Source organism: Octodon degus, unplaced genomic scaffold (genome assembly GCF_000260255.1).
Source record: "Octodon degus isolate 3935 unplaced genomic scaffold, OctDeg1.0 scaffold00076, whole genome shotgun sequence".
NCBI lineage: Eukaryota > Metazoa > Chordata > Mammalia > Rodentia > Octodontidae > Octodon > Octodon degus.
Genome location: NW_004524652.1, coordinates 539,756 through 554,570, shown reverse-complemented (window position 1 = coordinate 554,570; position 14,815 = coordinate 539,756). Strand labels below are relative to the sequence as shown.

Below are 14,815 nucleotides of genomic sequence, written 5' to 3'. Positions count from 1 at the left end.
AAAAAAAAAAAAAGAAAGAAAGAAACCAGCACCAGACCCCAGGCATGCTGTGCCAGCCACCAAAACCAGGCACGGTAGTGTACAACTGTAATCCCAGCACTGAGGAGGCTGAGACAGGAGGATCATTATGAGTCTGAGCTGTGTAGTGAGACCCTGTACCAAATAAATAAAATATTAAAAAAAAAAAAGAATAACTGGCAGGCTAGTTCTTGGTCTCTGGCCAGGGAGGATGACTCCCACTGCCTTGTCTACCCACATTTACTGAGTCCATGTGCCAGCTCAGAGGAGCCCAAAAAACATACACTAGCAGGCTACTGAGGCTGTCTAGACACAGCGGAGCGTGGGTCATCCCTTCAGACTCGCCAAGGCTGCCTGAGGCCCCTCCAGCCTCACCTTGTGTAGCCCTTTGAACTCGTAGCGCCTGTCCCGGAAGGCGCGTACTGTGTCCACGTAGAAGGAGTTCTCCCGCTGGCAGATGGTGGTGAGGCGTTCCTCCACCTTGGTGATGTGGATCTTCTTGTATGCTTTGCGGCAGTAATCTGCGTACAGTTAAGTGGTAAGACAGGAATGAGACAGCCTGGTTTTCTAAATCAACACCACGGAACAGAAAACCCTGGCAGAATGAAGTTCATCACAGCCAACAGGGTGGCCCTGGGCATAAGTGGGCCAAGACACCCAGTCCCAAGAGTGGTTTCCAAGTGCCAGTGCCTGTGGGCAGGAAGGAGCTGTGGTCTGCAAAGCCACTGCCCAGGTGCACACCTGCCAGCCTCCGCTTCTCGTATTTGGCCTGCTCCTCTCGGGACAGCTCATGGAAGGCTCTCGGCGGCCCCTCTGGGAACAGCGGGGGAAACTTCTCTGATTCTAGCTGGTGCTGGATGCGATGGTACTCGCTGCGACTGGCTGGCACTGGGGGGGAAGCCATGTGACAGGTTCCACCAGAGACCCTGCTTGGGTCCCCACTTGCCCAGGCCCCTCTAGGCCCAACACTCACTGAACTCGCCCCGCCACTGCCAGGCCATCTTCCTCTGGCAGTTTGCCCCAGGCCTGTTGAAGTCACAGGCAGCACAGGTGGCCTCATCTACCATGGCAGACGGCTGCAGAGAGGGAGAGGAAGCAGGAAAGAGGAGTAAGAGCCAGGAAGCAACAGGTTTGCAGACAACTCCGGCTACGGAGGGAAGAGCAGGCTTACCTGCAGCCTGTTTGTGAGGATGATGTTGGGGTACATGGCCCCCACATCCAGGTGGTAGATGAGAGGACACTCAATTCGGTTAGGAACATCTTTCAGGGCGGCAAGCTTGGTCTGAATCTGCTCACACACCTGCAGGGAGGGGGAAGGGACACTGGTGGCATGGTAAAACCCAGAGCACTGGGCAATCACATTAAGGGCCCAGCGACAGCAGACAGCCACCATGTGCAAGGCCTTCAAGAAAGAGCAGAGGGGCTGGAGAGATGGCTCAGTGGTCTAGAGCACCTACTTGGAACAAGCTCAGCGAAGCACAGAGACCGCGGTTCAATCCCCCAGCACCACATGCCAGCCAGCCCCGCCCCCTGGTGGGCTGTGCTGGTCACACAAATAAATAAATAAAATTAAAAATAAATAAATAAATAAAATTAAAAAAAAAAAAAGAGCAGAGCCCTCCCCTGACTCTGGGCAGTCACCTCCTGGAAGTTGGTGGCCTGCTCCACTGGCACCTTCTCCTCCTCTTCAATGGCATGGCGCATGGTCTTCTCAACCCGCTGCAGCAGGAAGTCAAAAGCAGCGGGATTCTAGCACAAAGTGACACAAGACAACACAAGTCAGAAAGAAACCACACCTACACTGCCTGCTTCAGGTGAAGCGCTGTACGTGAGCAGCCACGCAGAGCCTGGTCTCCATAAGCCCAGGTCACAGACCCTTGGCAACAGGACAAGGGGACACTCAGGGAGACTCTGGGAGCGCACCATCCTAAACCGACAGGGGATGTCACTACGAAACACGCCAGACTCCAGCGCCTCCACGTGGCCCCCCACATAGGTCTCAGCATCCAGCATGTGGCCATCGTCTGTCAGCTTGTTGAATTCTTGCTCTTGCTTGTTGGGGAAGATGATGTTGGCATGGAAGGCCTGCACCATCAGCAAGGCTTCACACAGTGTGCCGGAGCCCTTCCGCAGTACCTGTGGGAGATGTCATGTCTGGCTGTGCACCACCTCCCCTAGCCTCTCTCTCAATTCCTGGTTGAGTCCAGGTCCTACTAGAAAGGCGCCTGGAGTGGCTGCTGACTCCACCCGCCCCACAGTCCCGGCAGAGCAAAGCCCCAAGCCTGCTGAAGACATCACTGACATTATATACCAACGTCCTAGGTCACCTTCACCACCAGCCCCCAGGACTCTGAGCAACAGGATGCTGAAACGGCAGGGCCTGACAGAACAGGGGGGTGCTGACCTCATCTGGCTCCATGGGGATGATGGTGCACAAGGCGAAGATAAATGGGTGGACATACTTCATGTATAGATAGTAAGTGGCAACCGCATCTGACACCGAATACGTAGCCAGAGTCTGTAGAGAGAACCAGATCTTACCGTCAGGACCGAAGGCCGCACAGAGCAGGCGGCCAAGAGGCAAAGTTCTGCAAGGGGCTGAGCAAGGGAAGTGCAGTCAGCTGGAACATAAGGTAAGGCACTTTGCTTCTCTATGGGACCAGGCGAAACCTCGAGACTGCATGGAGAGCAGGGACATGGCTCACGTGCCTGGGGCTGCTCGGTGGCCATCCGGCACATGTCCTCTGGGTCTAGCTCCACGGGGTCGTAGCCAAGCTTGGCTTTGGCAGCTGCCTTGAGGTTATGACTACCCACAGGGAGATAGCTGTCCCTCTTCACCCACCTGGCAAGGGAAGGAGAACAAAGGCCAGAGATGACGACAGCAGAGACTGGCAGGGTGGCACGGCATGGAAGGCGCAGGGCCTGACGGGACCTGAGACACGGACCCCTCCTCCAGGCAGGCTTCACCTGGAGCTACTCTCAGGCTGACCCCAAGAGATGAGGGATGTCAGGGTGCTCTCAGGCCGCCCCTTCATTCCCATCCCAACAAAGACTAGCCTTTCAGCAGAGATGAAAAGGCCTCTTCCCTGTCCCCCTCCTTACAGTCCCCCAGTACTGAAATGCCAGAGGCAAACCGAGATGCACAGGCTGCTAATGTCCCCAAAACACCTGGGACAGCTGGTGGAATCGCTGTCCTCCAACCCCAGTCCTGCTGAGCCCCAACTCCGCTGAGCCACTGACACTGCCCCTTAGCCCACTGCAGGCCCCAGTCTGGGAGCACTTGTCCTGTGGCCTGCGGCCTGCAGTCTCCTTCGGGATGCTCACTGTGTGGTGGCCAACATGGATAAGCAGCAATCAGAGCCTACACAGCCAGGCCTGCAAAGCCAGAGGGCTGTGGTGTGCTAAGGCGCTTCTCAGAGGCTGCTGGCCTCACTGATGGGCCAGCGATGACCTGTCAGGCCAGGCACTCACCTGAGGCAGTCCATGTGGATGCACTGTGGTGCCTTATACTCGCCCTGGCTGTCCTTCTGGAAGCCTATCTCCTGGTACATGCTCAGGCCATGGGCTGCTGCTCTGGCCTCCACAAATGGCCTGGGGACAAAGTGCACAAGTTAGGCTTGATTTTTTTTAGTACTTAGGAATGAACCAGGGTCTTGCACTGAGCTACATCCACAGCCCTCTTTTTATCTTGAGACAAGGTCTAAGTCACTATATTGTCCAGGTTCAAACTTGCAATCCCGCTTCGTCAGCCTTCTGAGTAGCTAGGCGCCTTCTTTTGTCCTTCCTCAGATACATAAGTTGACTCCCAGGAGATCCCAGAGTAAACTGGAACCTCCCACACCAACCTCCCCTCCAATGATGGTGGATGGCTATGAGGCAGAGCTCTTTTGTCGCTTCCCTTCCCAACATAGCCTAATTACCTACAAACAGGACATGAGCCTTACCAGTCAAAAAAGTCCCCATTGTAGGTCACCATGATGGTTGGTTTGGTCTCCTGGATGTGCTCAAACCATCTCTGGATCAGGTGGACCTGAGCACAACAAACCCAGCGGCCCGTGTGGCGCTTCTCCACTGCCGCTACTCCCATGCCTCCCCCCAGGTTCAGACAGAGCTGCCACCAGCCCTCACGCCAGCCACTGCTTCGCCTGGAAGCTGGCTGAGCTGCAGCCCTTACTCAACGGGCCTTGAAGACGCCAGCATGCTGCTGCTTCCCACCTTCTCCCCATCATGGGAGGTTACCTCATCTGGTTCATTGAAGACACAGAAGGGTCCCTCATACTCTGGCTTGGGGGTGAACTCAAAGTCCTCGATATCTTCTGATACAATCTCCCTGTTAGTGATGAGGTAGCCCTGGAGAAAGTCATTAGCAGTCACACAAGTCAGACACGGCAGCGCTGAGAATAGCCTCCCATGCCACCTGACAACTTCCTGGCAGCACTCAGAGCTCTTCTGCGACTTGAGGCATCTCACATGAGCCCAGAGCCCCAGGTGTCCCAGACATCTGAGGAAGGGGTGTGACTAATGTCAGGACAGTTCCTTGCTCACGGTCTTGGATTCCAGCCACGGACTATTCCCTCAGCACACACTGCTCTGGCACAGGGACAACACAAGGCCACATCCAGGGAACTGACTGCTGAGAAGGCTGCTGCTCACCTGGCCGTCAATCATGTAAGAAATCATCATAATCTGGTCTGTCTCTGCATCAGGAAATTTGAGGGGCAGCTTGGTTGTCTCAATATCAAACGCCAAAACCACAGGGTCCTAGAGGGACAAAAACATAGCCTAAATAAGCAACAAAACAAGCCAGAGAACAGGACTGGTAGCAGACAACTGCAATCCAGCTATATAGGGAGGCAAGGGCAGGAGGATCCCACCCTGGACAACTTAGGGGGACCTTACCATAAAATTAAATTAAATTAAAATTAAATAAAAAACAAGGGCTAGGGATGTGCTACAGTAAGAAATTCCCAAGTACTAGAAAAATAAAGCCAGCAGCTGGGGAGATAGCTCAGCAGAATAAGTGCTTGCCTGGAAAGCTCAAGCGCCTGAGCTCAATCCCTGGTTCTGCCAAAAAAAAAAAAAAAAAAAAAAGAAAAGAAAAGAAAAAGAAAGCCAGCCAAGGCTTGGGCACCTTCTTGGACGCCCACGACTTGTCTGCCCCATCTCTGTCTGTGCAAAGCAGGAGCTAAACAGGCTCCAGGAGAGCTGAGAAGAGTCTCAGACTGACCCATCCAGAGAATACCACAGCTCACCAATGAGGTGAAAAGTCAAACATGTAAGAGACAAAGGCCGAAGCTGCCACAGGGCACCACACAGAACACCAGTTTCAAGGCTACTTGAACGCCTGCCTCATTCTGACCCTTAGAGCCGTGTGGCGCAGCTGACAACCTCTTGGGAATGAGAAAACTGAGCATGAGGACTCCCCTGGATCGCCAGCACCCCTGAGCCCAGGCCTTCTAGGTATAAATCCATTTTCATCGGTCACTCCTCTACCAGCTACCCAAGTGGAAGTCTAAAAGGTTCAAATCCACCTCGCTCAAATGCTGATGTCACATGCTAACACAGGTGTGAAGCAGAATTATACTTAGTTCAGAAACTGACGAGAAAAATTCTAACTATAATTCTTTCCAGAAAGTATTTGAGAAAATAGAAGAAAGCCCTTGAATCAGATTCTCCCTCAGCACTGAACCTGATCTCTCCAGCAAACAAGGTGAACGGGCAGGACGGAGGAAAGCAAGCAGCACTCACTGGCCGTTCAACGAGATCATCTTGGCGAGTGATTTCCACAGGAAAAGCATTTCCTCGGTATCTGACGCTGTACCAGTGAGCCTGCAGGACATGCCATGCATCAACTGATGGTACCTCTATCTAGAAGTCTATTTCTCAGTGAATTTAAATGTATCATCTCGGGCTGGTAGGAATTTCCCTCACCACATGGATCTTGAGGTCGATGGAGAGGCGGATGTGGTAGGGGACATCGTACTCCCGCATGTCCACTATATTGTCCAACTGGTCTGCTATCTTCTTGGATGCTTCCTCCTCATCGGTGATTACACCGCCTCCTTGCAGAACACTAGGAAATACAGAAAGCACAGCTGACTTACCACACTGTTGGGCATGGGGACGTGAAGACTGGAGCACACCTGGAGCAAGCCCAAGGCCACACTGAGGTAGCTGGGATGACCAGGGCAGCGCTTCAAGAGTGCTACCTGACCAGCAGGCCAGAGACAAGAAAATTCCGTGTACTTGAGATGGTCCACTATGCGTGGTGTACGCCACACTGATTGCTGCTAACCAGGAAAGCTCACAAACATGGCCACTCCCATCATACCCTCTTTGCTACTTAGAAGGCTGCACCACAGAGCACCAGGAGAGCAGAATCGGTCTTCTCACAGCCCTGAGCAGCGTCTGTCATACTGTAGAGGCTGCTTCTTCACCAAGGAAATGAGGGCGAGCGCAACCAGCCTGCCTCAGGGGGTAGTGAACACTAAGTGAGGCTGCAGCTTGGAACATGGTGACTGGTAAGTGCCAACAGACTCTGCAACGGCCACATACTCAAGGGGCTATCTGTCACCAGAATGTTGATTACTAGCCCACTAAGGATGGATAAGGAACACGCTAAGAATGAAAGAGCAGGGCCAGGGATAGAGCACAGCAGCATAGCACCTGGCTGTCCAAGCTCACCTGGAATCTGCCCCCACAAAAGGTTAGAGCACAGACAATGAGTCTCACAGACAGCTCAGGCCGCACCTTACAATACTCAGAAAAGTTACGGACGGCCTCACTAGGAAGGGGCACTCGAGGAGCTGCAGGATTTCTGTCGGAAGAATATGGTTAGCTCTTCTGAAGTCACTGAAACTAAACTACTCACCACTTGCTCTTTTTTTTTTTAAACTTTTTTTTTTTTTATTATTATTTATTTATTTATTTATTTGTGTGTGTGTGTGGCCAGCTCAGCCCACCAGGGGGTGGGGCTGGCTGGCATGTAGTGCTGGGGGATTGAACCGCGGTCCATGTGTTTTGCTAAACTTGTTCTAAGTAGGTGCTTTAGACCACTGAGCCATCTCACCAGCCCCACTTGCTCTTCTTAAGCTCATGTTTCCTATTAAATTTATTAATGTATTTATTCTAGTCAAAATGAATCATTATTTAAGGCTATGACTTTTTTTTTTTTAATAATGTATTTGGTTGTTGCAAGGTCTCTTTATGCAGCTTGGACTCATGGTGATCCTCCTGCTTTCAGCCTTCCCAGTGCTGGGATTACAGGCATGCACTACTATACCCGGGCTCTGACCAGCTCAGCCCACCCTTGGGGCAAGGCTGGTGAGGCATGTGGTGCCAGGGATCGAGCTGCGAACCTGCACTTGCCTAAGCAGGCGCTTTAGTCTGCTGAGCTATCTCGCTGGCCCCTATGACATTTTTAAAATACAAAGGAGAGGGGCTGGGGAGATAGCTCAGTAGAATAAGTGCTTGCCTGGCAAGTCCAAGGGCCTGAATTCAATCCCCAGTTCCACACACACACAAAAAAAAAAATACAAAGGAGAGGGAGGCTTGTGATTTAGCTTAGTTGTTTAAGTGCCTGCTCAGGCAAGCCCAGTCAGGCGCAGGGGACTGCAGTTCAATCCCCAGCTACACATGCCTTACCAGACCTGCCCTTAAGGCAACTTGAGCCAGAAAAAAAAAAAAAAAAAAAGCAAAGGAAAATCTGTAGCATGGCTGTAAAAAACACCAGTCTAAATGCAACTCTATACAGAGTTCAGAACAATTATATACAAAATTCCACTAAACATTTGGGATAAGGCAAATAACCCTTTGAAATAAACTGCCCTACGAAGACAGACAGACTATAAGTAATTTTCATTTACATTTTACTATAAGATGGCAAAAGCCCAAAAATGACTGCCTTCTCATTTCCTGGGCCTAGCCGTGACTTCGGTCTTCGGTCTCATCCTAATCCAGGCAGAGCTCTGTACTCCGTGCCGAAGGACACTCCGTGCCGAAGGACATGCGTTCGGCCCCCATCCAGAGCCTCAGGGCCTGAGCAGCCTAAACACTGAAGGCAGTGCCATTTCTTTAAACAATGGTTCTGACAGTTAAACTGCTCTCTCAGAGGGCAAGCCATACGCACTTCATAAACCAAAATACTATCTTCAGGTCTTGTTTGCAAAAATGTTACGTAGACTGTCTTAGGGAGAAAAAATGAAAAATTAAGGAGCCAGGGAGATAGCTCAGTGGCACAACACCTGCCTGGCCAAGCACAAGGTCCTCACCTCAATTCCTGGTACCAAAAAGAAAGCAAGAAAAAATAGAATTTAAAGGGCTTTTGCCAGAAAGCTGTGAGTCCTCCGCAGCCGCACTGATTTTGGAGCTGTGCAGGGGGAGAGCTGGACTAGCAGGTGACGAGGCCCTCCACAGCCGGTGCCACACGGCTGGAAAGCATTTGGCCAGCAGGCCGTGTGTCAGGTGGACACACTCCCCACCAGGTTTCTGGGAAAATATCCACCACTCTGGAACTTTGCTCTTTCCAGCAGTCATGTGCAGGGTGATTGGGGGACAGCTTTCCAGGTATGACAAATACAACAGGCGGCTTCTGTGGAGACCACAGGCTCAGATTCCTACAGACCCTGGGCGCTGATGCCCATGCTGCAGTTAACATCTACAGAGAGCCACTAACCCTCTAACACACAACTCCCTGATGCTGCTTTCCCGCAGCCTCTGCCTGCATGACTGAACTGCTTCCTGTTACCGTGGGGACACCTCAAACTCTAGGTAACAACACCTGGTGTTCTGCACCTATTCACTATATCATACCCAAATTTTTCTGGAGAAAACATGCTACATAAATCAACTGACTACAGTGCTGGATAAGAAAGTCAAAACATCCACACTGTTAAAAGCAACTCAGTTGGGCATGGTGGTGCATTCGTGCAATCTCAGCATTCAGGGGGCTGAGGCAGGAGAATCGCCATGAGTATGAATCAGCCTGGGCTACACACTGAGTTTAAGACCACCTGAACTATGTAGTGAGAGCCTATCTCAAAAAAAAATTAAAAATTTAAAAAGGCAACTCAATTTTAGAGCCACGAGCCAAACCCTTACATAAGGGAGGAGCAACAGTTAAAACACAAACTGTAGGAAGGCACTAGGCAACTCTACCCAGCTGCGCAAGTTTCCACACAGGACAGAACGACTGTGGCACTGACTGAGTCTCTCCACCTCCTACCCACCCTGCCCTTGCTGGCGGTTGGCTACCAAGAAGGCACTTACCTGGACAGCATAGACGTGTATGCGTCGCTGGCATGGTTCTGCTGCCAGCTCTTCTTCACAGCAGGAGAAATCTCCTTCCTCACCTTGACAAGGTCCTCCACGGTGTGGAAGGACAGCTTGATGTAATTTCGCTTCAGACCTACTAAGTGATTTGGCTGCGAAGTGGAGAGACCATGCTCATGAGCTTGAGAGAAAGGACAGTGTAGAGAAAGCAAACAAGAGGACACGTTCACAGGTACACATACACCTCAGAGCAGGAGCACCAAGCACACTGTCCACCTCTGTACGTGGCACCAAGCAACGCCACCACAGTTCCTTGAGGGCTCTGGGAACAGCCAGTGTCCCCATCGCCCTGATCCCCCACCCAGCAAACATCTGCCTCTCCCAACCCAGCCTCGGACAATGCGCACAGCAGCCTCTCTGCCCCAGGTTGGGACAGGACTCACCAAGTCCAGATCCTCCTTGGGAACAGTCTCCACTTTTGCAACTTTACCCTGAAACTTCTTAGAGACAAAAGATGAAACTTCCCGCTCACAACCCTAAATCAGAATCAAAATGAAAGAACTTGAGTTACTAAGAAGCACTTCCTTTCTTGTCTATGTGAAGCCCCTCAGGTCTGACCTGATTCTAGGAAAGAGACGTACCTTTCTGGTTGCAATGTAGAAATATGGCTTGAAGGGCAAGGCCACCTGTGAAAGCCAAGCCATCCAGGAATGACAAGAAAGAAAAAAGTGAAGACAGATTATTTGCATATGCAGTCCCAGGGCAGCCTGGATGCACGACCCTCTGGACCTCACAGCTATTAAGAGAAGCACTGAGGAAGTCTGAATCTGCTTACATCTTCAGCTGGAACAACGGGACAACTCCCCTCAACCTCCTGAGCTGAATTCTCTCAGGACATCCTCACGGGACTGAGGTGGCTGAGGGGTGGGGGCATGGGCTCTGCCCTTCACAGGCTGTGGGCAACTGCACAACAGGAGCCTCCCACACTCTCCCTAGTGGCTGCAGAGCTAAGGTAATGCCTGCCAGTTCCAACAACTGCCCCCCAGATGTGGGTTTAGTCTTAGGGTCAGTGGCTTACCTTAAACCTGCTGCCATCGTCTTGGATAAAGTAGTAATCCACAGCACTGACTAAGCGTTTATCTTCATCTAGAATCTCAGTCTGCAAGAGAACCAGGCAACACGGATGGGGACAATTCTCCACAAGCCTGGGAACCGTGGGTGGCTGGTCTTGGGAAACTGAACACTTTAAAAACCCTCCAACCTGGCTCTCCACACTACCCTTGACCACCTCACTGACAAGTACTGTGTTGTAGCAGCTCCCAAATCGGGGATTCTCTGAATTTTTCTTTCATGACCCTGGAAGGTTTATTCTTTCTGATGGCTCACAGAGAGAATCCTCATCTTAGTCTTTCCATAGCAGCCACTTTATGGCCCCCAATAATGAGAAAGACCAAAGGAGAGCTATGAAGAAACAGACCGTCCACCTGCACCATCCACCAGTCACCTACTCTTTAGCTAGGGGCTGCAAAGAGCAGAAGGCTAAGGCGGACAGGTGCTTACAGGGTGCATGTTGATGAGCCAACCAGTCCGCTCACCAGGCTCCTTCAGCCTCTCAAAACCAAACCGCATGTCCATCTTATCTGTCCACTGACTCCGCTCCAGGCGCTTGAGTGCTGAGACTGAGGAAGGGGGGCCGTCATCCCTGAGGAACAGAGAGCAACCCAGGTTCAGCACCACGTCACCACCTGAAACCAACCCACATAACCCTAACCCTAGTGCAAGCAGCAAGCACACCTGGGTGCTACTGTCAGGGTTCCGATACATCACAGCACATACAGTCCTTACAAACATCAAGTTGGCCTCTTTCTAGTTCTGACCTGGTAACAATGCTTTATACAGATTTCAGCCAAAGTCTTAATTTCAGTGCCTAATGAAGACTCTCGGTCACAGTAACTATCAACTCTGTTGATTGCAGGGCTCTGATTCTTGCAAATTGTTCATAATCTTTACTAGCCAGATTGATCCCACCTGGATGGTCCCGTACAGTTAGTTTCCTCATCTTCGAGAGAGAGCAATCCTGCAGTTTATTGGCATTTCAGCTTTCCTTTTAAAAACATTAGTTTCTTTTTAGAACCACAGTTCTTTTGAACTCAGGCCCTTGTGCTTGCCAGGCAAGCACTTATTCTACTGAGCCGTCTCCCCGGCCCTTAGAACCACAGTTCTGAGACTCTAGATCCTTTATGCTTTTGCCAAAAGGCCTACTTATTTCCTAAGCCAATTTTGTTCTTCAGTCCCCAAAAACATACGCTAAGCACCAATGTCCTGTGCCTTGTCTTAATGTAAGTAAATGAGCTATTTTAGAAACCCATGAGCAGAGCCTGGTGTGGTGATGCAAGTGAGTAACTCCAGCACTCTTAGAGGCTGAGTCAGAAGTCAGCAGGATCAAAAAAGAAAGAAAAAACTCAGGATCAATGCCAGGGGTGGGGGAGGAGGCAGGCACAGATGTGTGGAGAGAGGCTGATGTTCAAGTGGGAGACGGTAAATATACATACTCATGCAGAAGCGAGCATATTTCCTACATCTGCTTCTTGGCCTTGGTCAAGGAAGACCCAGCCTGGCTCTTCTTGGCCCACTTGGAATGTTCCATGTGTTCTTCCAGACAGGGCAAGGTGGGCTTCCAGGTGTCAAAGAGCTTTCTTTCCCCACCTACTCACAGGTATCACTCCTTTCACCACGCTTCCCATCCCAGGATGATACTAACTACCTTCAGCATTTGCTAGAATGTGGATGCTGTCTGCAAACTTGTCTTAGCATGTAGGCCAAGCACACCTAAACTTGCTAGTATCCTGGGCTGGCCTTGAATTTTCCTCCCTGGGACTCCTTACCACTGGGGATAAGGCACCACACCCAGCCTAGAGTATGTTTTTTGAAACAAGGTCTCACTCTGTAGTTGAGGCTGGCCTCAAACTTGTGGTACTCTTCCTGCCTCAGCCTCCCCAGCGCTGTGACTACAGGCATGTACCACCGTGCTCCAGTACAATGTAACAAGAGGACTCTTCTCCCCCCAGTAAGCTCCAGTGAGTGAGTTAGTTGCCCAGGTAACAGTTCTGGCTAGTTACAGTTCCTTTTCCCTGGTCACTGTGATGCAGATAGTAAGACCCAATCCCCAATTGAGAAGCCATTCTATTCTTCCTGCTTGCTTATCCCATAGGAGCATTAGGCCACCACAGATCAGGGTTTGACACTTTTATAAGGGTTCATTCCTTGCAGTGCCCATCTGACATAAATAAATCTGGCTCCAAATCCTGGGTGGGTTTTTTTGGGTTTCTGTGCCAGTTACTTTGTAATTTTATTCTACTATTTTTGAGATGGAGGCTAGCTATGCAGTTCAGGCTGGTCTTGTGCTCACTTCTGTAACTCCCAGGCTGGCCTCGAACTCGAAGCGATCCTGTCTCAGCCTCCTGTGTGCTGGGATTACAGGCTTGTGCCACCACCCCTGGTTAACAATACCAGGGTTTTTTAAAATTAATTTTATCGAGAAACAAACAGCAATGAGAGTTTCAAAACAGGTTAGTAGGACAGTTACAATAATTAATACATTGCTTATTATCTTCATAGTAGTTAGTCATAGAACAATACCAGCTATTAATAAAAATATATGACTACACTGTCATGGACTGGGAGACTGAACTATGTAATCAGATTGTATGATTGCTACACTGGCTTGTTTCACTAATAAAAATGGGGCTTTCTGAACTCCCAAGGCTCTTGTCTTCTTGAGATGGGAGTTTCCTGGTCTTCCCTCCTTAAAAATTTGTTTTTCTCTCTATCTATCCTTCATAACCCTACATCAGTTTGGAGGCTGATTCCGCAGCAGATAGTGTTACAAGTCTTCATAACGTGTTTCTAAAATATCGTTGTATCATTTTACCCTATAATTCTACTTCAACTGGGGCCGGGGAGATGGCTCAGTGGATTAAGTGCTTCCCTGGCAAGCACAAGGGTCTGAGTTCAATCACCGGTTCTGCCAAAAAAAAAAAAAAAAACAAGAAAACACACACACACGTGTACACACACACAAATAATAAAAGAAATTCTACTTCAACTAATTTACGGCAAGGAAAGGGTTGTGCAGGCAATATTCACCCTACATATGGACGTTCAACACAAGTATTTATAAGAGGTCAAAAAGAAAAGCCATTTACAAAAGGTATATGTCCAAAGTAGGATCACTTAAAAAAAAATTAAAATGATCTGAACCAAGTCTCTGCACAATGTCCTTCTCATTGTTATAACCTATGTAACCGTCTCCATTTGTGTAACTAGAGCAGCTGTTCTGTTATACAACTGTGTGCGTTTCTGTCATAACCTGTGAGTGACTCCATTTGTAACCAGAATAGCCATTCTGTTATACACCTCTGAACGTTTCCACTGTAACTTTATTAACGAGGACTGTTTGGTATAAGCTGACAACTTAAGCTCCATCGTGGTGACTCAGGCCATCCTCCGGACCTCTGAACACAGTTTGTTAATGTTCAAACTATTCCTTTGTTCTAAACCACAGTGTGTTAAAGGTTAAAATCTGAACTATTCCTTACCCCAGACAGAGCACGCCTCCCAGTATGTCCGTGATCAACCCCGAACCCTAAATTGTAACTGTTGGTTCCTGAAGACTAACCCATGTTAGCGGACCCTGACCCTGGGCTGCATCTCTCTCGCGCTTACATCACAAGACCTCTCCCGACTGCGGTTTTCAGCTTTATAAACCCGTCTCTCCCTACTTAATCGCGCACCTACTTGGAGACGAGAGTGCGTGCCGCCGCCGAGCTCAGCTAAATAAAGCGCTTTTAAGTTGAGTCCGGTTTTTAATTTTTGGTTACAACACCATAACTTAGTCCGCCAGCTGTTACACTTATAAACAAGGGGCCGCGGAGACGGCTCAGTAGAATAAGCGCTCGCCTTGCAAGCGCAAAGGCCTGAGTTCAATCCTCGGTTCCGCCAAAAAAAAAAAAAAAAAAAGGAAAAAGAATAATTAAATTTATAAACAGAAGTACAAACAGAACCGTTTGTCAAGAAAAACATTTCCTTGGCCTGAAGGGATTCCACAGTCCTCTCCATCTGAAAGGAATAGCTGGGCCGGGGAGACGGCTCAGTAGAATAAGCGCTTGCCTGGCAAGCTCAAGGGCCTGAGTTCAACCCCGGTTCTGGAAAAAAAAAAAAAGAAAGAAAGAAAAAAAGAAAGAAAAGAATAGCTCTATTCCAAGATTAGGGTCCTTGCTTCCTGTAACCACCCGCGGCAGGCAGATTAGCGCTCCCCTCACCCCCCGAAATCGGGCGCAGCTGCTCGCGGCCACAGACGCCGCCCCAGCCACTCGCACTCCTTCCACCTGCACGACGATCCCCACCACAAGGACCGCCGGGCTCCTCGCACGAGACGGAGCGCCTGACAGCCGGTCCCGGACACCCTCGCCGCCCCGGCGAACCGCCCGCGCGTCCGCAGTGCAGACCCGCCGAGCGCCGCCGCGCA

The 14,815-nt window shown here is 50.1% G+C and overlaps 1 protein-coding gene across 4 annotated transcripts in view; it reads right to left on the bottom strand.

Annotated features, from left to right (window-relative positions):
* Nucleotides 1-10,988, bottom strand: part of Pole (DNA polymerase epsilon, catalytic subunit) — a 43,843-nt gene extending 32,855 nt beyond the window's left edge. For 3 of the 4 annotated variants that reach the window (XM_004635839.2, XM_023720575.1, XM_023720576.1), the window contains exons 1-19: nt 10,849-10,988; nt 10,367-10,447; nt 9,930-9,974; nt 9,732-9,824; nt 9,286-9,440; nt 5,950-6,091; nt 5,767-5,847; nt 4,672-4,779; nt 4,258-4,368; nt 3,963-4,048; nt 3,490-3,609; nt 2,728-2,860; nt 2,423-2,536; nt 1,942-2,154; nt 1,660-1,767; nt 1,190-1,318; nt 992-1,094; nt 760-906; nt 394-539 (exon numbers count right to left, since the gene is read on the bottom strand). In XM_004635839.2, coding sequence (XP_004635896.1) covers nt 394-539; nt 760-906; nt 992-1,094; nt 1,190-1,318; nt 1,660-1,767; nt 1,942-2,154; nt 2,423-2,536; nt 2,728-2,860; nt 3,490-3,609; nt 3,963-4,048; nt 4,258-4,368; nt 4,672-4,779; nt 5,767-5,847; nt 5,950-6,091; nt 9,286-9,440; nt 9,732-9,824; nt 9,930-9,974; nt 10,367-10,447; nt 10,849-10,923 — 2,190 coding nt within the window. In that variant the 5' untranslated portion in view covers nt 10,924-10,988. Of the gene's footprint in view, nt 1-393; nt 540-759; nt 907-991; nt 1,095-1,189; nt 1,319-1,659; nt 1,768-1,941; nt 2,155-2,422; nt 2,537-2,727; nt 2,861-3,489; nt 3,610-3,962; nt 4,049-4,257; nt 4,369-4,671; nt 4,780-5,766; nt 5,848-5,949; nt 6,092-8,521; nt 8,591-9,285; nt 9,441-9,731; nt 9,825-9,929; nt 9,975-10,366; nt 10,448-10,848 lie in introns of those variants that run through there. The other variant, XM_023720577.1, reaches the window with a different exon arrangement.
* Between the last annotated feature and the right edge of the window lie 3,827 nt (nt 10,989-14,815).